At 37.0% G+C, this 24,193-nt stretch overlaps 1 protein-coding gene across 1 annotated transcript in view; it reads right to left on the reverse strand.

The window, feature by feature from the left end:
- Fig4 (FIG4 phosphoinositide 5-phosphatase) overlaps positions 1-24,193 on the reverse strand; it is a 104,741-nt gene that overhangs the window by 49,735 nt on the left and 30,813 nt on the right. Inside the window, exons 7-15 of the mRNA XM_013022435.1 lie at positions 23,654-23,782; positions 20,159-20,259; positions 18,882-19,044; positions 18,197-18,294; positions 12,791-12,924; positions 11,153-11,269; positions 8,872-8,917; positions 7,813-7,961; positions 4,933-5,099 (exon numbers count right to left, since the gene is read on the reverse strand). Coding sequence (XP_012877889.1) covers positions 4,933-5,099; positions 7,813-7,961; positions 8,872-8,917; positions 11,153-11,269; positions 12,791-12,924; positions 18,197-18,294; positions 18,882-19,044; positions 20,159-20,259; positions 23,654-23,782 — 1,104 coding nt within the window. The remainder of the gene's footprint in view (positions 1-4,932; positions 5,100-7,812; positions 7,962-8,871; positions 8,918-11,152; positions 11,270-12,790; positions 12,925-18,196; positions 18,295-18,881; positions 19,045-20,158; positions 20,260-23,653; positions 23,783-24,193) is intronic.

Raw genomic sequence — 24,193 nt, forward strand, 5'->3', positions numbered from 1 at the left:
AGTGCCACAGTAATAGCATGAATGATTTAAAGGCAGAAGAGTAAGACAGGAGAGTACAGAAAGAGATTCATTGACTGCACAAAATGCAGTCAATGTACCACTGCTGGCTTTAAAATAGAACAAGCCATAAGTCAATGAATGCAGGGAGTCTCTAGGAACAAAGGGTGACCCTTCAGCCAACTACCAGCAGCAACATGGGACATCAGTCCTACAACTGCACTGAAGTCTACCAACAGAGAATGAGCCAGAAAACCGCTAAGTAAGAGCCCAAGTGACTGACATTTTGATTTTGTTTTTAATTCACTTTTTTGTGTTATAATAATACTTTGTTTATAGATGGCTTCATTTTTATTTCATTTGACTTCAGTGTTGTGAGATCCTCAGTTAAGAACATGAATAATGCTGCCCAGTTACCATGGAAAACTAATACAGTAGTCAAGAAGAGATGCTAGATAGACATTTAGATGAGTCTGGAGTTCATAAAGAAGTCAAAGTTAGAGATTCAAATCTAGTGTCAAATGAATAGTGCTTAAAAGCTAGATGTGCTATCCCAAGGGAAAAAGTATAGAAAGAGTTTCTTCTTAGGAAGAAGTAAGCAGAGACTGAGAAAGATACGACCAATTAACCACCAGAAAACTGGAATTGGCACTGTGGCTAAAATGCTAGCTTTGAACAAAAAGAGGTGAGGAATGGGTCCAGGCCCTGAATTCAAGGCCAGTAACTGACAAAAAGAAAAATCCTTACAGCAATTCTTTTGCATGTTCTTTATATTTTTAAATCTCTGGTTGAGAAGGACAAGATTCCCTTCCAAGCATGTATGCATATGCATTTACTACACTTAAATCACATACACACACATGCACACATACCAGAGTATAGGTATATATACAGCATTTCAGTTATAAACTGTTGCAAGTAGTCTGTTTTTCCTTCTTATAGTGGGATTTAAAGTTCATTAGCTCTAGAAAGAAAATTCAGGCTTTAAAATTTTGACTGTAAAGAAAAAAAATCAGAAACAGCTTAACGATCCTTGGAGAAATTCAAAGCTTTTTCTAACATCTGAGGTAGTACCTGAGTCCCCTCTGGTAAGGCATCCTTCCCTGCTTTACCCATAACAGAAACCAAGGTGCTCCTTGGAAACAAACTCTAAAGCCTTAACAAGTTTTGTTGGGTTGTTGTTTATTATTTCATTTATATCCTATTTTTTATTTTTACAAAATAATGTTAATATGGCATTTTAATGCACACATATAATATACTTTGCTCATAAGTGTGCCCCTCCCGTTATCCAGGCTAATCTCAAACTCAAGGGTTCAAGTGCTTGCCCTGCCTCCAGTCCACAGTAGCTAGAACTGTAGGCAGGCATCTATTGCATCTAGCTTTATGAAGTTTTGGAAATGCCTAAGTGAGCTGCTATACAGCATGCATCTATACAAACAAATTCTCCACTCTTGTTTTATTGAGAGAAACTGAAAAACCATGATGGATGGCCTACAACTTGCTATGTAGCTAGGTCTGTCCTCAAATTCCCAATCTTCCTGCCTCATTTTTTTTTATTATGTATTTCCTTTTTTCCCATTCTGGGGTTTGAATTCAGGACCTGGACAGTTTTGAGCTTCTTTTGCTCAAGGCTAACACTCTACCACTTGAGCCAAAACCCCACTTCTAGCTTTTTGGGATAGTGTATTAGAGATAAGAGTCTTATGGACTTTCCTGACAGGTCTGGCTTTGAACCATAATCCTCAGATCTCAGAATCCTGAGGGATTACAGACATGTGCCACCAGTGCCTTCCAAGTACTGAGATTACAGGCATGCTTCATTATTCTAGTTCCTTAACCAGTGTCTTCCTGACTACCCCAGAGGTATAGCGAAGATGGATTAAGTTTTGCAAAGTTATTTAGAATACATTAAAGAAAATGTGCCATATTAACATCATTATATAAAATCACTGTAATTTTAAAATAAGGTGTACATCTCAATGATACCAGGCTTCTTAAAATAAAGAAGCCTGTTTTAGCCACATTATTCATAATACCTTTCATAATGCATCTTTCAATTGTGCATAATTTTGTCTTATCTTTCTATAAGAACATATTGCTTTCTATTAGCACTCATTATGCTTTAATATTTTGCCCTTGTTTAAAAATTATGTATAGAAACACAGTCATTCCCTAGTCCTATTAAAAAGCTCTGGCCCTTACAGGGATAATGATGACAGGAGATGGACAGAGGAGTGGTACCCTTCCAAAAGAGTACTTGTAAAACGTTTTCAGGGTGACATACACCCAGAGCGATCTCTACTTGCTGGTGCATGACTTATACTTACATTCCTTCATTTCCCAACAACTTCTATGTGTTTTGAAATTGTATCTCCAGAAAGACATCTTGAAGTCCTAACCTCCTGAGAATGTGCCCTTATATGAAAATGTCTTGGTACATGTTATCACTCTAAGATACAATTACATTGGAGTTCAGTGAGCCCTTAATTCAGGATGACTGGTTTCTTGAGAAGAGTGACAGGGAGGACACAGCCATGAAGACAAGGACATGAGAAGAAACATCATGTGATAATGTAGGCAGAGATTGAAATGTTTCTCTTACAAGTCAATACCACCAAGTATTATCAACAACCATCAGACACAACAAAGAAGCAGTAAGGATTCTCTCTGGATTTGAGAGGGAGAACCACTCTGCTAATATTTGATTTTAGACTGATAGCTTCCAGGACTGTGACACAATCAAATTCTGTTGTTTCAAGTCATCAATTAGTGCTCTTTATTATAGCAGACTTCAGAAACAGATAGATTTCCCTTGTAGGAAATCTGTAGGACTGGTGATTTTCTTCTGATCAATGAGAGAAAGCAAAGAGTACTCTTTCTTGCTCTCAGTCCAAAGCTATAGACTTCCTTTCCCTTGTCAGCAAAGAAAAAGCAAACCACTATGTGTCCTTCAGCCAAAAAGAACTTGAATCTGTAAACAAAAAAGGAGGTGGATCCTTCCCTAGCCAAGCCTTTGAATGAGATGTCAGTCTGGCCACCCTCTAAACTACTACCTGTAAGTATCTAAGCAGAGGAGCCAGGTAAATTATACCTGGAATTTGTGTGTGTGTGTGTGTGTGTGTGTGTGTGTGTGTGTGGTGTGTGTGTGTGTGTGTGTGTGTGTGTGTGTGGTGTGTGTGTGTGTGTGTGTGTGCGTGCTAACATTTTAACACTGTAGCCATGCCTCCACTTTTGGCTTTTTGTTGGTCAATTGGAGATAAGGGTCTCTTGGGTTGCTGTGCCCAGGCTAGCTTCGAACCTAGATTCTCAGATCTTAGCCTCCTGAGTAGGAAAGATTATAGGTAGCCACTGACATGCAGCTGTACCTGGAATCCTGACCCATAGAAATGGTGACATAATGACTGTGTACTATTTTAAGCTGCTGTTTATAGTAATCTGTTACATAGCAAAGAAAACTAATACATTTTAATAAGAGCATAGAAGACTGGCTTTCATTCAGTCTAGGCCTAAAAAATATTGAAAGCTGACTTAAGGATGCTTTTAAGGATACTGCTAAGGTTCTCATCATGGAAAACCTCTTTCAGTTCCCTGGGTCATACATCTTTTTTTATCAGGAAGTTTCTTATAGCTTTCTTCCTTAGTTCCTTAGGTGTCCAGTCTTTACTCCTGGTTGTTGGTGCTAGGATCTTTCAGTCCCTCAAGAGGCTGGCCTTACTGGCTAGGAACCAGGCCAATCCAATGTCGATAGCCTCCTCCAAGAAACCCATATCTGGAAATCAGTAAAAAAAAACAAAAAACAAATATCCTGTGTTCCATTCAACTATAGAAGTGAATGCAGTTCCCACCATGGCAGCACTGTCCTTGAACACACCTCTGTTGTAGATCTGCTACACAGCCAATCTATGGGGTCCTTTCAATGACAGGAAACCATATTCGGTTTATCCAGAGTCTAAGTGAAGTTCTTCCTTCACTTTAGGGAAAGAGTGGGGTGGGTGACAGTCATGCAGGTAAGAATTTACTCCAAAGAACTTCTCTGCCAATCTTCTCCATATTCTCTAAACATTTTTATCCTTAATCTGTTCAATAATTGAAGATCCATAAAATTCACTATTAATGCTTCTTTTACAAATTATGTGCATGAAGATTTGTCTATTTGATCTATTTCATTGGTAAGGGTACCAGAATGAAAACAGGAAAAGTACCATTACAACAACCTGCTCCATTTAGTATTCACAAGTCACAGAGTCATAAAAGAAGTATAATTTGATGAGCTTAATTTAACATTAACATTATTCATTTCTAGCTGACATTTCAAAAATCTCAATAACATTTATATACTTATATCACTATCAAGACTTTGAACCCTACTTGAAAAAATAGTGATTCAACACCCTCAGACAAGTTATACATAAAGTACTAGCAGAAATATAGAAAGAATCAAAGCATGCTGCATTATATAAAAACTCCAACTGCCAACCCACACAGAAAAGTCTATGTATTTCCAATTAACCAGCAAAAAGCTGGGAAGTAAAAGTGTGGCTTGAATGGTAGAGCATCAGCCTTAAGCAAAAAGCAAGTGAGAGCAAGGCCCTGAGTTCAAGCCCTAGTACTAGCCCACATATGTGCACATGCATGTGCAAATGCATGCACACGTGCATACATGCTCATACACGTGTACACACACACACACACACACACACATACACACACGTCTTCCAACTCTGAGAGCCCAAATGAAAAGAATGCTTTAGTTAAAACATAAAATGCTTATTCATTCATTTACTGAACAAATACTTATTAAGCACTTTCTAAGTAACAAACTTTTATTAATCAAACTTTTATTTAACAAAATAGCTTTAAAAAAAAAACACATATGTAAGTAGCAAAAGGCTCATGAGGTAAGCTTTGGAATACCTATTATTTTAGAATTACCTGAGAAAGCATTGCTGTAATACCTAGAGAGAGTCTGCATGATGTCTTTTGAGTGTTGGGTCCAAGGTGCAATCTTTCTGTAGGTTTTTACCCGGTGAACAAGTTGAGAGCCACCATATTGAAGAGACAGGGTATCACCATGATCTTCATAGAGCTCCTCAAATAACCTAAGCAGAAGATAAACTCACATTAAAGAACTGAACCACAATTATTGTACAAGTCATTCACTAGGCCAAAGACTCAGAACAAGACTTTTATTTTCTGAATTCTTCTGGGCCTTTTAAGGAGACTCTTCACCAACCTGGAAATAACTGTGAATAAAAACTTATATTTTATACTGACATCCTAATAAAGTCACAGAAAAAACTAAAAAGAAAATAAGAGGGGCTGGGAAGGTGGCTTAGTGGTAGAGCGCTTGCCTTGCATGCCAGAGGCCCTGGGTTCGATTCCTCAGCACCACATAAGCAAAAAGAAAAAAGCCGGAAGTGGCACTGTGGCTTAAGTGGTAGAGCGCTAGCCTTGAGTGAAGAGCTGAGGGACAGCACCCAGGCCCAGAGCTCAGGTCCCATGACCAGACCCCCCCCCCAAAAAAAGAAGAGTATCTAAAACCTCCCATCAAAAGCCAGACCAAGCTGTTTCTAGTAATATTAAAAAGACCCCTAAAGTTCTGAAGCCTGCTAGATCTATTCACCTCTCATGACAAAATTTGTTCCCTCTGAACTGCTTTGAAAAAAAAAATGTTCTCTTTTTGTAGACAATGCCTTACTCTATTTATACTGATACATATTCATACAGGCTGGGAAGTCAAAGGGAGAGGAACCAGCAGACTTAAGTGTCTGGTGAGGGCCCACTCCTGGTGTATCCTTCTCATTGCATCCTCACATGGGATGAAGCTAGCTAGCTGTCAGGTCTCTTTTAAAAGGGTACTAATGCCAATGATGAGTGTTCCATCTTCAGACCTAATTGCTTCCCAAAGACCCAGTCTCTCTTTTTTTAATGTGGAAACAAAATTTATTGTTCTTTTTTTCTTCTCTTCACACACACACACACACACACACATATATATATATATATATATATATATATATATATATATAATTGCAAAGATATTGTACAGAGGGGTCACAGTTACAAGAATAGGGTAGTGAGTACATTTCCTATCAAGCATTGTTACCCCCTCCTTTGGCACTGTCTCTTAATACCATCAGTTTAAAGTAAGGATTTCAACATGAATTTCAGGGAGATACAAATTTTGTGATAAGAGCAGATATATGAACCATCTTCTTTCTTAGAACTATGTTTGTATTTAAAACTTTTTTCTTCAATGTGTGGATGTTTAGAATACCATTTAATTAATCATGTCCAAGTGTAATTTTGTCTTTTACTATCCATTGGATTTACTTGTAGATTTATAGGCACATTCTACTATTACAAATGAGGGAAACCATGTAGCTTATGTTTCTTTGAGTCTGGCTTACTTCACTTAATAAAATTTTTTTTCCAAGTATTTCCAATATCTTATGAATTGGGGCAATGTCATTCTTTCTGATGGAAGCATAGAATTCCATTGTGTATATATGTACTACATTTTCTTGATCCATTCATCCACTAGGAGGATATTCTTAGGAGAGGATCACAAGGGTTCAATAGCTATGTGCATATGATCATATAAACTGATGCTTATCATGATGAACTCCAAGAAATGGAAACAAGAGGTTTTTTTATTGTACTGTTTGTGGTTATTTCCCCCCTGCCCCTTTGGATTATTCCCTTTTGTCACTGTTTTTGATTTCTGTACGCTTTGTCTTGTATATAAGTTGGGGAAAAACAGAAATGGTGGGACAAAGGGTGAACCAATTCACCAGTGCTAATAACTAGACACTATGTTGGAAATGAAATATACAACTTGTGGAAAGGGGGGTTAGAAGGGGAAAAACTGGAAGAAAATGGGGGAGGGGTAACACTGCTCAAAAAAAAAGGTACTCATTACCTGACTTATATAACTGTAACCCCTCTGTACATCACCTTTACAATAAAACTTAAAATAAAGAAATTGTTTCTTCAAGTGCCTGTTAATATATTCAGTGCAGTGATATCTGTGGACCTGGCCAAGTGTAAGCTAACTACTTCCTCAGCTGAACCTATATGAAAAAAAGCTCATATGACCAAGAACAGTTATCATTCTATTTAAAAGAAAAAATAATAGTATTTCATGCAATGTCACAGAGCCAATTCTCAGTAAAGAAACAGTAATCCTAAATGAAGAACTGATGTTCTATATATCTTACATAAATTTTTCAACTCAAAATGTATGAAAGGCTGGGCACTGGTGGCTCACGCCCATAATCCTAGCTATTCAGGAGGCTGAGATCTGAGGATAGCAGTTCAAAGCCAGCCCAGGCAGGAAAGTCTGTGAGACTCTTATCTCCAATAAACCACTAGAAAACCGGAAGTGGCACTGTGACTCAAGCAGTAGAGCGCTCGCCTTGAGCTGAAGAGCATAGGGACAGTGCCCAGGCCCAGAGTTCAAGCCTCACAACCGAAGGAAAAAAAATGTACGAAGGTACAGTATTTTTATTACTATTTTATTATTATCTGGATATTAAAATTAAACTAACAGTGTGACTATGCACTTTGGATTTATTTTTTTAAAGGAAGTAGTGTTTATTGGCAATATAAGGAAAAAGTCAAAACAAAAATAATGGTAATAATATGCAAATCTTTAATAGATAGATATTTATTACAGAATCAATGCAAACATGGTCATCTAGTAGCATAATCTTTGAAACGCTAATAACAGAAACAAATCCATAAAGATCCTTATTAATCGGTTTTCTTTCTGCTATTGCTGGCTTTCAAATAGCAGAAAATAAAGCTTACCTCACTGCATCTGTATCAAACTGTAGATTAGGTTTGTCAATCAATCCCAAAGAATACAGCTGATAAGCCAGAGCACATTTTCCCACCATAAACTGTGCTGTGTTGGTGCGATCTAAACAGTCCACACAGTTGGTTCGAAGAATGCCAGTCTAAAGAGAAACATCTTAAGATTTTCAATCAATTATTACTCAGCTACCAAAATTACTCACATAATAAAGGAAAATACTTTTCTTAAAGAAGTGGAAACAAGGCTGTAGGCAGATGTTATTCCTGAATAAATATGAGTTATTTAGTAAAAGTTAAAGGTTAAAATAATGAAGCACGCCTAAATTTTCATAAGGTTATGCTTGCTGCTAACTTAAAATTGTTGTAAGAGCATTAAACCTAGTCCACAGTCTTAATTTATTTCTCTGAAAATTTATTAAGATAAAATAAATAGCTAGCACATTTCACATGTATCAATTAGTGCAGACTTAAAAAAATCTCCTTAATTGTAGAAACTCAAATAGTAATTGGTTAAAACTATATCATCCTTTCTGTGTGTATGTATGCTGGCACTGGGGCTTGAACTCTGAAACTCAAGCTCTCACTCAGCTAGTGTTCTACAACTTTTAAGCCATTCAACTACCCTGCTTCTTGTTAATTACTAGAGATATATTCTCAAAGATTTTTCTGTGTGAACTGGGTTTGAACCTTGAATTGCTAGGGCTAAGCCACCAGGTCCCAGATAAAAACATGTATGTCTTTAAAAGTATACATAACAAGTAGTAGTAGACTGACTTGCTTTCCAGAGTCACTACCTTATTTTCACTTTCTTATTTGTGCTTCTATTTCTAATAATAAAACAATATACAGGGGGAAAAAAGGGGCAAGGGCCATATTACTATAGCTACATATCCTTTTATAAAATTTAAAAACACTGTAAAGGTTTTAAAAATCAATTTCAATGATTAATAATTCCATGTTAAATAAGATGTTTCTGTCTCCATGGTTGATTATACAAAATATACACACAAGGAATATATTCTATTGATTATGAATACATAAAACCTTCTATACCTGTAGGCGACCAGAGGGAATCACACATCCTCCTAGTTCATTCCACCTGTGTTTAAAAATAAATGCTTTTAAGAAAATGTTTTTCCAGTGCTGAGAACTGAACCTAGGTTCTTGATCACATGCTCTATCACTTAGCTATATTTTGTCTGTTGCTTTTTTAAAAAAGAAAATAGCAATATAATTGGTATTTATTTTTGGTACTCTTTGTTAAGAATCACAGAATCCAAATAACAGAGCTAAAGGCACCACACAAAAAAATCAACTCATTTTGTGCACTCTCATTCTTGTTTTGTTTTGTTTTGCCGGTCCTGGGGCTTGAACTCAGGACTAGACACTGTCCCTGAGCCTCTTTGTGCTCAAGACTAGCACCTTACCACTTCAGCCAAAGTGCCACTTCTGGCTTTTCTAAGTAATTGATTGGAGATAAGAGTCTCTTGTACTTTTCTGCCCAGGATGGCTTCAAACCACAATCTCAGCCTCCTAAGTAGCTAGGATTACAGGCATGAGCCACCTGTGCCCAGCACACTCTCATTCAGGCAAGGAAATATGCAGATAACAAAGATGGACCCTTCACTATATTCTCTTCCAAGTATCCAGGAAAGGGACAGCTTAACTTGCCCCTACATTATGTCATTTTATCACTCATATTCAACCAAAGCCGTCCTTGCTTTCATATATATCTATGTCCTGTTTGGTCTCTTTAGCTATACATATCATAGGATATCCAATAAAAATCTCCCATGCCTTTGCCTTCTCCACTCAATACTAGGATTCTCCACCTCCAGTTTTTATTTATAAAGCCTCATTCTTATGGTTGTTATGCAAATTTCCTTTTAGAGACTACTGATTTTCTCCATGTGGTAAATAATGTATAGAAATGCGCTGTATTATGAAATAATTCATCATAATTAACATTTATTTTAGGTATTTAAAAGAAAGTGCTTGACAGGAAAGACAGGTCTGACTGACCTTCTTAGAAAGGTCTGCTTACAAAGTCAATGCCTGACTGGTATCTGGTAATGTGAATTTTAGAACAGTTCCCACTATTCCTAGAATTAGTAAAAAATGTTTGTCTACGCTTAAAACTATTTGCAGAACAATATGGTTTTTGATGAACACTATTTTTCTGGACATCTGGAATTTTGATACTTGCCAGACAGAAGCTGCATATGTGACCACATACCAGGAAAGATTCCTGAATCTTTAACAAGCTTCTCTGACTAGCAATGTTTTATACATAGAGTCACAGCTTAATTCTCTGGGAATTAAGTGTGTTTTATGAGACTCCACTGTGAGAAAATGCTGGAAGCTTGTGCCTAGATTCTTCTGGGGGACTCTGTCCCGTGTACCTTTTCCCTTTGCCAATTTTACTTTGTATTCTTTCACCATAATAAATTATAACTAGAGAATAAAATATGCTGGATACTGAGTGTTCCTAGTGAATCACTGAACAAAGGAGCAGACAGAGATCATAGATCTCCAGTGGACCACTGGAGTGGACCAGGTTTGCTAAAAGCCTAACGATGACAAATGTGAGCTATAACAAAACAATTATTTCCAAAAGACATATAAACTTATAGCTCATTTGGGGATTTTGCTATTTGACCATTTTAGTTAACTATGTTAACGAAAAATAAAATTCAGGAAATAAATAATACTGCTTCCTTAAAAGATAAAACACATACCATTCACCTGAAACACTCACAAATTAGTAATGAAGGTTTGTGAATACGTAACTACCATACCACGATAGTTTCACAGAAGTGTTTATATTTAATCTACCAGAAAATTTTTATTTTTAATTAAATATTGAGCAATATAATTAACTATGGAAATTTTTACTTTTCAGAAATATATCCTGTGGGGTTTTATGGTCCCATAAAGCAAGAGCAGGACCCTGTGGCTTCCACCTCAAGGTCATATAACCACCAGAGGAACTCCCAGGCCCACAGTTCATTATACATTCTTAGAAGCATCTTCTAAAAAGTATAAACTGCCTCTATTTAGGATATTTTTATCCATAAGAACAAAAATTGTGATTTAAGTTTTTAATATGATACATAATGTTCTTTTTTTTTTTTTGCCAGTCCTGAGGCTTGAACTCAGGGCCTGGGCATTGTCCCTGAGCTTCTTTTTGCTCAAAGCTAGCACTCTACCACTTGAACCACAGCACCACTTCCAGCATTTTCTGTTTATGTTGTACTGAGAAATCAAACCCAGGGCTTCATGCATGCTAGGCAAGCACTCTACCACTAAGCCATATTCCCAGCCCGATACATACTTTTCATCTGGCCGTAAAATGCTACAGTAAGAATCAGGGCGGTTTACAAAGAAACCTGTTTTCTTCACCACACTTTCTGCAATCACATTCAGTCGATCGAGAACATTACACAGCTTGCTGGAGAAAGAATGATAAAAGTGAGAAGAACCCAACTTTTATACATAGCCTACATAGCTATAAATAATAAAATCTATAGTAAAGATATTCAGGGATTTAATTTTGTAAATCTCTTGGCTTATACTTAATAGGAACACTAATAATTAAGGTAGGAATGGATTGTGTACTCAGTAACCAATAAAATCAGAGGCAAAAGAGAGCTAGCATTCTTAATCTTGGCATGAGCCATCCCTACAGGAACTTCTCTTAAAGTCTTTCATTCCTTAAGAGCTGTCAATCAAGTCACCATGCATTCATGAAATGACTGTAAGGAGCACATGGACAGTGCGGTCATAGGGGAAGGAAAAAAAGGAAAATAATATGAATGGCAATAACCAAAATCAACTTTACATTGTGAGAAAAGTGAGTACGTGTATGAATATAGTGTGAGTGTACATAAAATGATTTAGAAAAGAGCATAAGTTGAGTACAAAACAATTTAATATAAAAAATAAGACCAGAAAATCAATCTAGTGCTTATGTGGACACAAAGACAATGTAAGGTTAAATGAAAAAAAAAAAACATTCCTTAGAAGAGATGAGCTTTGAGTCAGATCTTGAAAGACAAGAGAAAGAAGTAGGAAAGGGTAGCACAGAGAACATTCATTAGGAACAAAAGCTCAGGGTTGGGACATTTGAGGCAGGGCATAAAGACCAAGTTGTAGTCCTGGAAATAAGAGGTTATGACACTATGGAACCACCCAGTTGATGAAGCTCTGACATTAAACTAAGGGGCTTGGATTAACTATAAACTATCAAGGTTACAGATTCATCCACAATAGGAGAGTGGTGTCAGAGAGAATTTAAATAACAAAATAGAGGGAAACAGAAAAGGGAAACTATAGAATTGAGGTAGTTTGAAATAGCTGGACACTTTGCAAGTGACATTTATGTCAGGCAGAAAGAGTGGGGTCACATTGCAACAATGAAATGTACAAGACGTTATGTCAAAAAAAGAGCTTTACAACTTTGGGGGGGGTTTGGGGCGGGGGAGCTGGGAGGGCAGGGATGGTAAGGGGAAACTAAAGAGGAGGCAACAATGCTTGATAAGAAATGTACTCATGGGGCTGGGAAGGTGGCTCAGTGGTAGAGTGCATGCCTTGCAAGCATGAGGCCCTGGGTTTGATTCCTCAGCACCACATAAGAAAAAAGCCGGAAGTAGCGCTGTGGCTCAAGTGGTAGAGTGCTGGCCTTGAGCTGAAGAGCTAAGGGACAGCGCCCAGGCCCAGAGTTCAGTCCCCACGACCGGACCCCCCCCCAAAAAAAGAAATGTACTCATTACCTTGCTCATATAATTATAACCCTTCTGTACGGTATTTTCACAATAAAAAAAAATTTTTTTTAAAGAGTGGGGTCAATTCATTTAAGCAGTCAATCAATCTCTCAGCATGTTTCAAGAGGGGACTCGCAGAAACCAACTCCTGCCATTTGTTACTACAAGAAAAGGGAACTATAACAGAGAGACATACGAGTGCCTTTCACCTTTTCGTGTACTTGGCCATATCCCAGGGGATGTAGACAATGGTGTGCTCAGGAGGCAGGAACTGATTAAGATAGGTCACAGCAGCAACAAGTTCTTCACTCAGTATTCTCTCATGCTTTCTTTTTTCTCTTTCCTTTATCAAAAATATAAAAAATTTAAATGTCTACATTATAACTGCCCCAAAGCAAAGACTTAATAAGCACTTGTACTTTTCAGCCAAGCTAAGAAAAAAAGGCTAAGTTGCAAACTACTGAAATAAACCTATTTCTAATATGTAAATAATACAAATCCTTTTTGAATGAGAGTCAACAGATGAGCATTTATTTATTTGGCAGGTAGGCTCTACCACTTGAGTTACATCCCAAGTACTTTGCTTTTAGTTTTGTTTTTCAGGGATCTTCCACTTTTTTCCCAGGCCTTGAACCTCAATCCTTCAGTTTGCAACTCTTCAGTAGCTGGGATTACAGTCATGTAACACCCAGACTAGATAATGAGTTCTAAAGAGCTCAGGGGATCAAATTTCTAACAACTATTCCAAACCCTCTTTGTCCCATACAGGTCTGGCCCACATTTGGCAGAAGACCCTCCCTGACCCCCACGACCAGAAGAAAGGATTCCATCCACTCCAGCTAGCCAAGGAGCAGAGAAAAATGAGATGGGTATAGTAGACAATCTCCACCTGGTTTAACATAGGATATTTTCAAAGCCTTCATATTCTTTCATATTTGACTCACAAAACACCTTGTGAAGTAGCCAAGCCAAGAATTTTCTCCCTTTTATCTTGTGGCGGAATAAACTGAGGCTAAGAGGCATTTATGGCATTATACTTTACTTCCTGCCCATAGTATGTCCTTCAACACTGCCCTATCAAGAAGGCTAGTGTTTTACTGTCTCTCTGAGGATGCAATACTGCTACTTACTGTTTTGGGCAATATTTCCATTTCCCTTAGTCTCTATTTTTTTAAATCTATAAAATAGGTAACAACAGTTATCTTCCTTTTATAGCATTAATGTGAGGTTGAAATTAAGAATTTTTTCAAAGTTTATTATTTGTGTGAGTTGAAGAGAACTAATTAATTTAGAACTTAATACAGCTTAGACAATATAATTTACAGACATTCCGTTTCAATATGAATTGTGTTCATATGGTTCAGCTACAGTCCTGAAAATAATCTTCACCTGGCCCAATTTTAATGTAAATTAGACAAAGTTCTTATCTGCCCTGTAAATAAACCGTCTTCAGCACAACTTATGTCAGTGGCCTAACTATGGGGTAGGCAAAAAAGGTCCAGTTCAGTGGCAAGCATAGTTAGTTCATAATCACCTGTATAAAATAGTTCTTGAAGGTGCACAGTAAAATCTGTACATGGTAAGCACTCAATAAAAATGGGCTACTTTTAGTATTATCCCAAAGCTAACACTTAGGAATGAAGAAAAACAGTTTTCTAACAGTGACACTAAAAAGACTATAAGACATAATGGCTGGCATCCTAATGGTTCTGTATTCTTTTCAGTTGTGGAGATTACTTTTCAATTGCAATGAATACAATTAGATCTACTATGGAAACAAACAAGGAATTCTATTGTGCTTAATTAATCCAAATGGACAAACTAGAGAAGAATTAAGAAGTGTTAGATCAGTTTAGATTAACACTATGTGTTGATTCTTTTTCAATCTGAGAAGCTTACATATCTAGAATTCCTCACAAAAATACTTTAAATCAACTATGGAAACAAAAATATTTTGAAATTCTTATTTAAACCTGTCAATTTATAGGATAGAAAGAAAAGGTTACGATATCAACCTTTGATCATCTGTATGCAAAGATCTGCTTTGTACTGTCTATAGTGGATTGGTATTAATGAATTGTTTAGTCAACCTTCTCAGGATACAGACTCTTCTAAAAAATCAAATAAAAGCTTCACACATACAAGTTGTTCTATCATTTGATGAGGTTCCCCCTAATGGCCATCAGTGGCCCAGAGGCCTCTGATGTGTAGCTCAAGGTTGATCCTAGGGGACTACTTGTAGTAGCATTGAAAGTGCTTGGATTTCTGCAAAATGTCTTTTAACCAATGCCTCAAGCATCATACAAAATGAAAGAGAAAAAAATTAAAGAGAAAATTTCTATCTTAGTAGCTTCCACAGAATTATTCTACACACACCAGCATAACTTGACTCTTAATCCCAAATTACTAAGGTATTCTTCCAATTGAACAAAATATTTTTTATCCTATGGATAAAATGACCAGTGACAAAAGGCAACAGGATGTGTTTTTATTTTCCCCATGAAATGGCAACTTTATTTCCAACTATAATCTAATCTCTAGTTATTGTCAGGATTTTTTTATTACAATGGAACAATGACCTAATCTAATTTTAAAATCTATTGACTAGTTTTAAATATTCAAAAATAAATGTATATGTGAAAATCTGAGGAATGACAAACACAGAGAGAAACCCTAGTAAACCATCTAGCTGTACTTGCTATTTAGTTACTAGCTTTTATCACCAGTTTAAAGATCATGTAGCTAAGCAATCGACTCCTACTAGTTTTGCTCTGATGTATGAATTACAAGGGTAATGGCTACATAAGCTGCTTCTCAGAACTTGGAGGCTGCTTTTGATTTTCAAACCAGTTGAAATCACTGATCCTTCACTTGGGCCTATATAAGTGTCCAGTGGATGACCTTTTGATTTCAGGAGGCCCAAAGCTGCACTCTCAAAGTACATTAATGTGTTATTTTCTATGTTCTATGTGTTTCTATGTATTCTAGGAAAAGTCATAAAGTTTGACTATATAAGTACAGAACACTGATTATTCCATTTGTGCTTACTTCCCACCACCCTTCTCATGCCAGAGACCATTCTGCTTCTTTGTCCCATAAACCCCTCACCTCCTGGGGGAGACGAATCTGATGCTAGCTCTCTCGTATATACCCATGTGATTGGCTGCCCTGTAAATAAACCGTCTTCAGCACAACTTAAGTCAGTGGCCTAACTATGGGGTAGGCAAAAAAGGTCCAGCTCCGTGGCAAGCATAGTTAGTTCATAATCACCTACATAAAATAGTTTCTGAAGGTGCATAGTTAATGGAAGAATTAATTCAAGCACTATAGACCTGAATTCCATTTAACCAGAACATTTCAACCACACTGTGAAGACTTTGAAAACCATGAACAAAATCCACTAATTTATTTTTAGCAATGTTTTGTAACTCATTCCTTTAACAATATTTCTATATTAATATATACATTTAGTGGGAAATTGCTGATGAATATTTTTATCACTAAAGTTTTTCCACTTTAATTTTTCAATTTGTGTATTACAGTTTCTATTCAATAGTGAGAGAAGATTACAGATTATTTAGTTTCTCTCTTTTAATAGTCTAAGCCGACAGGGAAAGAGACATGAATATAGAATTTCTAAATAAATATGAATAAGTAGAAAGTGATGTATTTAATATCTGCATGATTTATTTGACAAAGCTAGTGAGATGTAATTACATAAATCAAAGAGCAACAAGGAAGAAAGAAACTACCTTATCATCTTCCTTCTCTCCCAGCCCTGTCTGATACTTTTCAATTTTGGGCCCTATTGCTCCATGCTCTTGATTAAACACACACACACACACACACACACACACACACACACACACACACACATTAGCTCATGTATTTAATTGTACTTTACAATCCATGCCTGAAAATTGTCTTTCTAACTAAGCTTTCCCTCCATTCTAGGTAATTTTCAGTACTTCTAACTTCTGTTGCACTCCATTTAAGTGCCTATTATCTTAGAGCATGTCATCCTCACAGCTAACTGCTCTGCCTTCCACATTTCTTAACTAGAACATCTTTTATTTTCAGATTGTTTCTGCCTTAAATGCCTCACCACATGAGGCCCCCACCTCACTAACTCCTCCTCATACAACTTGGCTCTCGAAGTCCACTGCAGTCATTCTATTGCCACTATCCAAAATGCCTTTGCTCTTGTCTTTTTATGTCTAAACTAAACAAACCTAAGTAAAGGTATGCAACAGCAGAACGGGTCTTTTAAGGAATCTTATTGCCAATGGATAGTCTGGGATATTTACAGTCAGCTTACATGCTTACACCCACATGTGCACAAGACTGTTAAACCTTCTCCACTGCCCTGAAACCTCTACTCTTAGTAACATTTCCTGCTATCTTAAAAATAAGTTAATGCTGCCAGAGAAGCAAGCACCCACATGTACATACTCTCTCTCTCTCTCTGACACACACACACACACACACACACACACACACACACACACACACATACACATACAAGGGCATGCCTATTGTCCCAGTTGAATACTGTTCTCTTTTCTCCTGAGTACTTCCTCCCACTTTGTGTTGAGCTGATTCCTCATGTCTTCTGAGAAGTGTTCTCTTCTATTAGGACCTGTACTGGGGCCTCTACATTACTTCACTGTCATCTCTCTCAGACTGGCAGCTCCATGAAGGCAAGATGTTTCTATGGTTGCCTTGGACGGTACCCTCGAAAACATTTGTTAAGTGACTAAATGGATATGAAATTCCTTGATTTTTTATTGATTAGTTTTATTAATCATTCTCTTAGAATTAACCTCACATATATTATGCTGTTGGCTACTGCCATGACCATTACATACAATATACATACACATATGTACATGTACTGTCAGGATATTTGGCTACTGACTGATTCTTTCAATTTACTTGGCTGTAACAGATATAGATAAAATTTACTGTGTGTCTCCTTGCCCTCCATCCCAAGCCTCTAGCCTGTTTGTATATATTCACATACACACACACACACATACATGTTGATCAGTCAGGATACTCTACTAGAAATCAGGGAACTCAGTCAGGATACTCTAATAAAAATCAGGGAACTGTGAAGCCATTGATACCACTCTGTTGAACCTCCTCATATGCCCACTTGAGTATTTAGCCACAAAAGGACCCAACTTCTGAACACATGATTTTTGTCTTATTATTATGTATTAATTTGTCCAAAAGTTGCTACAAACTGTAAGGACACTGGCTGAACCAAGGCAAGGTTGTAGCAGTGTGATCTTCATGCTTCCTTCTCCAAGTTGTCTTGAAAACTAATACAGAAATTTCATGGGCACCAAATTTATACAAGAAAATCAGAAGCTTTATACATTGAACCCTTTGTTCTTTTGGAAACATTGCTGACTCTTCTAGTATATAATGAAGAGGTCACAAGAAATCTGAGGTCAAAGCACAGTAGCTATTATAGTTATTATGTGAGCTACAAGCTATTATAGCATAAGAATCCTAAGTCTCTCCTTTGGGAAAAGGTAAAGTCCAGCTTGCAAATTTGCTCTGTGCTGAGGAAAGATTACCTAATGTGTTTGAAGAGCACATCATACCTTCACTAAATTCAGGATGATGATGGGAGAGCCAAACCTCTGAAGCATCTGATCAAAGTGAAGAGCAGCCACATGTGCAAATGGATCCGCCTGGTCCACTAAGAAAGGAAAAAGGATGAAGAAATGCTTGAAGGAAAATTATAAGGCAGAAACAAAAGAAGTGGAGTATCCTCAAGAATGCCAAAAGAAATGCAATGCAACTAATCTACCAGTTTCACTTTGAGAATCCCTCTCAATGTGTGATGCTCATTCATCATGTTTTTTTTTTCTTTTTTTCTTTTTTGTTGGTCATGGGGCCTAAACTCTGGCCTGGGCGCTGTCCCTCAGCTCTTCAGCTCAAGGCTAGTGCCCTACCACCTGAGCCACGGTGCAACTTCCAGCTTTTTTCTGCTTATGTGGTGCTGAGGAATCAAACCCAGGGCCTCCTGCATGTGAGGCAAGCACTCTACTACTGAGCCAACTTCCCAGCCCCATCATATATTTATTACATCTAAGTAACTCATAAGTTTCTGCAGTACAATGTAAATAATTTACTACCATTTAAAATTAAAGATAAATTTATTACATAAATAGAAATTATTCTTCTAAGTTATGTTAGAGGATTAAAACCTAATTGTTTATTAGATTTCTATGAGAATAGTTCATATGAGTAGAGGAGAGTTACTTATAAGACTGCTCCACGCACATGTAATAGGTGGCTTAGGCATCATAGTGGAGATGTCCTGGGACCAGTACAAGGGAACGGATCCTCTAACTTGCACATAAGAAGAATAACTGCCGGCAGTGAAAGACATCACAGAAGCATCACAAAGTATCTGTTCAGTCTCCACTTCATTTGCAACATCACCCTGAAATGAAGATGCAATTAAAGGTATTTTATGTTATTTTAACTTTTTAGTGAAAAAAACATTTCAAATGCACAGTGAAATTACAACTCCTATTCTTTTAATGTTTTAAAAGAGGTAAATGTTGTCAATAGTCGATGTGCACATTAGAAAAGCAAAACCACTAAGGTACAATAAAGAAAAGCAATTAAAAGTGGCAGAAAGACACTAGGAGGAAAATCAAATTTAATAGCTAGTAGCACAAGTAACAGATAAGTAAGAGCATTATGCCTGGTATAAATGATAGGAATGGAAAGAAAAGACAAACAATTATATGAAATTATACAGGAGATAAGGAAGATCAGAGGGATATCAAAATTCAGTTCTGAATAACCAAAGAGGACTGAAATGATGAAAGAGTGAGATTCAAATAATGCCTCATGGGCAGAAGGAAATAATCATGTCGTCGGAGAGGGGGGATGATTTCAAGGCAGCTTTACTTACAAGGATATAAAAAAATGATTTTAGAGACATTAGTAACATGTCTATAAATACTAAAGGGGCAAAACTCTGACTTTTTAAAGTATCAGTTATAATGCCTTTCAATGCTGATAAAATTGGAAGAACAATGATGCTATTTTTAAGCCAGGATCAAAGTCCAATGCCTCATTCAAGTTGCTATTCAATCACACATCCCTCAAGATTCAGTTGTGCACTTCGGACAGGGATGGATCATTCAAGGAGATGACATGGCTGATATCAAGATGGGAGAGTTGCCATTTTCTATAGTGAACAGCCAAAGGAGTCCAGGAAAGAAGACAATGTTGTGCCATACTCTATTCTATCATGAATGTTCTCCCAACAAGGAGGACACCCTTCTTCTATTGCTTGAGTGTATGTAGGGGGTGCTTTGATGTTTCTGTCTCTACATTAAACATTTTTTCACATATTTCAGAAATGGTTCATCCTCCCAAACATGAGCAATTTCATAACTCCATATTTCTCCCTAATTTTAGATACTCTGAAGAATTATTTTCTTGATATGCCAAACTCAGGAATTATACTTTCTAATATTCTACTCTGCTTCATTCCCATCAGCAAAGCTGATTCCCATCAGCAACACTGTCGGCCATCTTACCTCACAGTTTGCTCCTCTCTTGAGAAAACGGGTCCCAGCAAACTTACTGGATCTTCTGGCTATTAGAGTAACATAGACTGGACGTCCATAGATCAACAGTTCTTAGAAATCAGGTTAAGGTAGTTTAGCATTTTAAAGTGTCATACAACATCAAGAATCACTGTATCTTAGCATGCATGTGTTTAGATGAACTTTTCCAATAACCTAGAGATGTCAAAAGCTTCACCCAAGGATAAAAGAACACTAAGTCTAGTGGTTCTTCTGAAGAGTCAGGTATGATGGCAAAAACCAACCTGCCTAAGGAATGGTTTCTCTGAATTTCAGAGGGAATGAACCAAGTATAGTGCTGCTGGCTAAGAGAAGACGTCTGTCCTTACAGCCATGTAAAGATGGAAACTAGAACAACTAAACCTTTAGTCTTCAGAGTTGAATGCCTTTCAAAGAGAGCAGTATCACTTGACCAGACACTTAAATTATGAAGCATGACAAAGTTCAAGAGGAAGTGTACTCATTACCTCACTCATGTAACTGTAACCCTCTGTATAGTATCTTTACAATAAAAAATTTTAAAAAAAATTATGAAGCATGATAGTGCTATTATATATAATACCAAGGAAACTGAATGAATACTTGAAGAGCAGTCCAAAACCTGAATACTGAATGAATTAGTGTGAACTGCTTAAGCAAATTACAGCTTATTAGTTATATTACTTTCTGAGCCACAATCTTATTATAAAAATTAAAAAGTAGCAAAGATTGAACATCCCTAATCTAAATATCTAAAATTCAAAATGTACTATAATCCTAAAATATTTGAGCAACAACATGAGCCACAGTGGAAAATTCCACACCTGACCTCACAGACCACAGTCAAAATGCAGGCAGACTAAAAATTTGTAGAAAAATTCCAAATGCTTAGGGTATATGTGAAGCATAACTAAAATTTCATCTTTAGATTTGGCTCTCCAAGATATTTCATCCTTTTTCAAATATTCCAAAATTGGAAGAAATTTAAATTCTGAAACACTTTTGGTCCCTAAACATTGTAGATAAAAGACTACAAAGACTGTACTGTTACTAGGTGGATGGGAAGATTAGCTGAGGTAATTTGTGTTAGACTCCTAATCCCTGGCCTGGAGGAAATGTTCACGAGACAGCAATGGCTTTTATCATTGCATACACTGCCAAAATTCATTAAATGCTTGATGACTGGGAGACAAGATGCATCATTTAAACTAATGAGCTTTAAAATGATAATCTATGGTGCTGTTCACTATTTAAAAACAAGCACTGCCAACATCCAGTTTGCCAGGTCCTGAGCTAAGCTCTTAGAACTACACTTTAAAAATGGATCTTAGGACTGGGAGACAGACAGGGAAGGGTGACATGGTCCAAGAAGAAATGTGTTCTTTACCTGACTTACATAACTGTAACCTCTCTGTATATCACCTTTATAATAATAATTTTAAAAATTTAATGGATTTTAGACTCATTGCAGTAATTCTCTTGGCAATTTTGGTGATAAAAAAAACTTGTTTTTCCCAGATATATTTTATTTTTAAAAACAGACAAAAGTGATTCAGGACCAAATCTCACTGTATAGTGAATCAGCAGATAGAACTCTGGTTCAAAATGATTATAAAGTAATGAGCCTGATGTTCAAGTATAGCAGCATATCAATCCCACTCATCTCCACTTCAAAACCCTATGTCTGCACTTGACCTCTCATCTCCCTACTTGTCACAGAGAAAGCAGCACTTCTGTTCTCCAAGGCCAGCCTCTCTGGATATGCCAGTGATTCCCTTTCTCTCAAATACCCAGGTGAAAAAAAAGCATGAGCCTAGAGGGCGCTGGTGATTCATGACTACAATCCTAGTTCCTTAGGAGGCTGAAAACTGAGGATTGCCATTTGAAGGCAGAACGGGCAGAAAAGTCTGTGAGACTTCTATCTACAATTAACCACACAAAAAAAGCCAGAAGTGGAACTGTGGCTCAAGTGAGCAAAGGCACTCAGGGATAGAGCCCAGGCCCTTAGTTCATGCCCCAGGACAGGCACAAGAAAAAAAAAATTCATAGTGGTTAGTCACATTCCTACATTTAATGGCTTTGAAGCCTATATCTTTAAAAGCCTAGGATATAAGAAAAAAAACTACAAACACACTAAGTGCACAACTTCCCTCTATTAGCTCCAACTGTGATGAGAAAAACCTAAATCCACTTCTAAATAGTATCCACTGTCCTTTTAAACCCCACAGCACAATGGCACTTTCTTGAAAGGTATCTATGTTAATTAGAAATTAGGGAGAATGATGAAAAGGGTAACATCAATCAAGATGCAGTGTATTTGTAAATTTGGTTAATAGTAACTCCTTTGTACAACTACTAAAAGATAATAATAATAATTCTTTTTTAAATAAATTTTAAGCCAAGTACTGGTGGCTCTTGCTTGAAAATCCTAGCCACACAGGAGACTGAGATCTGAGGATCACAGTTCAAACCCAGACCAAGCAGGAAAGTCTATGGGACTCTTATCCCCAATTACACCAAAAATCCAGAAGTGAGCTGTGAATCAAGTGGTAGATTGCTATCCTTAAGCAAAAGCACAGTGCTCAGTCTCTGAATTCAAGCCCTAGGACCTGTACAAGGAGAAAAGAAAAGACAGAGAGAAAGAAATTAAATGAAAGAAAACATGTTTGTAGAGGGAAAAAGTAAATAATAAATTGAACTTACCAGCTTAATCCAAGCCTGCACTGCACTGGGCCTAAACTATTACTGAAGGCTTTTTCTAACTCATGTCCCTTGTCTCATTTTTCCTAATTCAGTTTCAAAATGACTTGTCAACTCAAACTTCCTATAAATACTACTTACCACCCTCCTAAACAAAAACTTTCAAAAGTATCAGCATCAAGCCTAAAGACTCTCTGACCATCAAGTTTTAGCCTGAACAGATCAATCTGGTGACACAATCTGACTCACATCTCTGGTATACTTCCCATTACATCCTGCCTCCTGAGAATCGTACACAAGCCAGAGAACACTGCCATGCATTTTTTTCCACTTCCTACCCCATGGTGCTTCTCCAACTAGCAATGTCACTCTTTGCTCACTGCTAAGGCATGAATTTTGTTTAGGGCCTAGATTAAGATTTGTTCTCATAAACCTGTACTATCCTCTCTGTCAGGTATTTTGATCCTTCTCTCATCTAAATACGATCTTCATTACCTCTATCACTAGGATATAAGAATATACAGCACTTATATACAGCACTTTCTTCCTCGTTATTTCTGTGTGTGTGTATGTGTGTGTGTGTGCGTGCGTGTGTCTAATAGTTCCGTTTGAATAGTCTGCATCCTCCTTTGCAATATCTATTATAAAGCACCATGGGCAAAATTTCCCTGTTGAATTACATAGAGTGATCATTATAATCCTATAGTTTCTATGTTTCTTTCTGCAAATTGTTCAGTGTAAGTCTTAAGGTTTTTATGAAAAGGATACTTGACTGTCCACAGAATCCATGAATGATATATAACAACCAGTCACGATGCACAGTATTTTTAATTATTTCCAGAAGTTCACCATTCCACACGTACTTCATATAAGGCTCACTACAGATCCCAAATACACCTGAAAAATAAGTTTGTATCAGAAAGATAAAGAAATTGATATCCAACTCATTTTCAAGAGTTTCCACTTCAGTATTTAACTCCAAAATACAATGCCTGATTAACAGCATTGTCATGTTAATAGATACCATTCATATCAGCATTCAGAACACTGAGTTTCTGTACAAAGCCAAAAAAGAGAAGCACTTGAGAGCTTTTCATATAAGGGAAAAGGGGAGGAAAATTAAGGAGACATACACGAAATCTAAGAATAAAGCCATGAAATGGCAGAAGGTACCCTGTGAGAACACAGCATGGGGACAGTGCTTGGATCCAGTTCACCCTGACTCTAGCTCTTAAGTAGTATGACAGTCATAAGGTAGAGAGCTACTTATACTTACTAAGAAAGTACCTCTGTTTACTCATTTGCATC

The sequence above is a fragment of the Dipodomys ordii genome, unplaced genomic scaffold (assembly GCF_000151885.1).
Source record: "Dipodomys ordii isolate 6190 unplaced genomic scaffold, Dord_2.0 Scaffold62, whole genome shotgun sequence".
In the NCBI taxonomy this organism is placed as follows: domain Eukaryota; kingdom Metazoa; phylum Chordata; class Mammalia; order Rodentia; family Heteromyidae; genus Dipodomys; species Dipodomys ordii.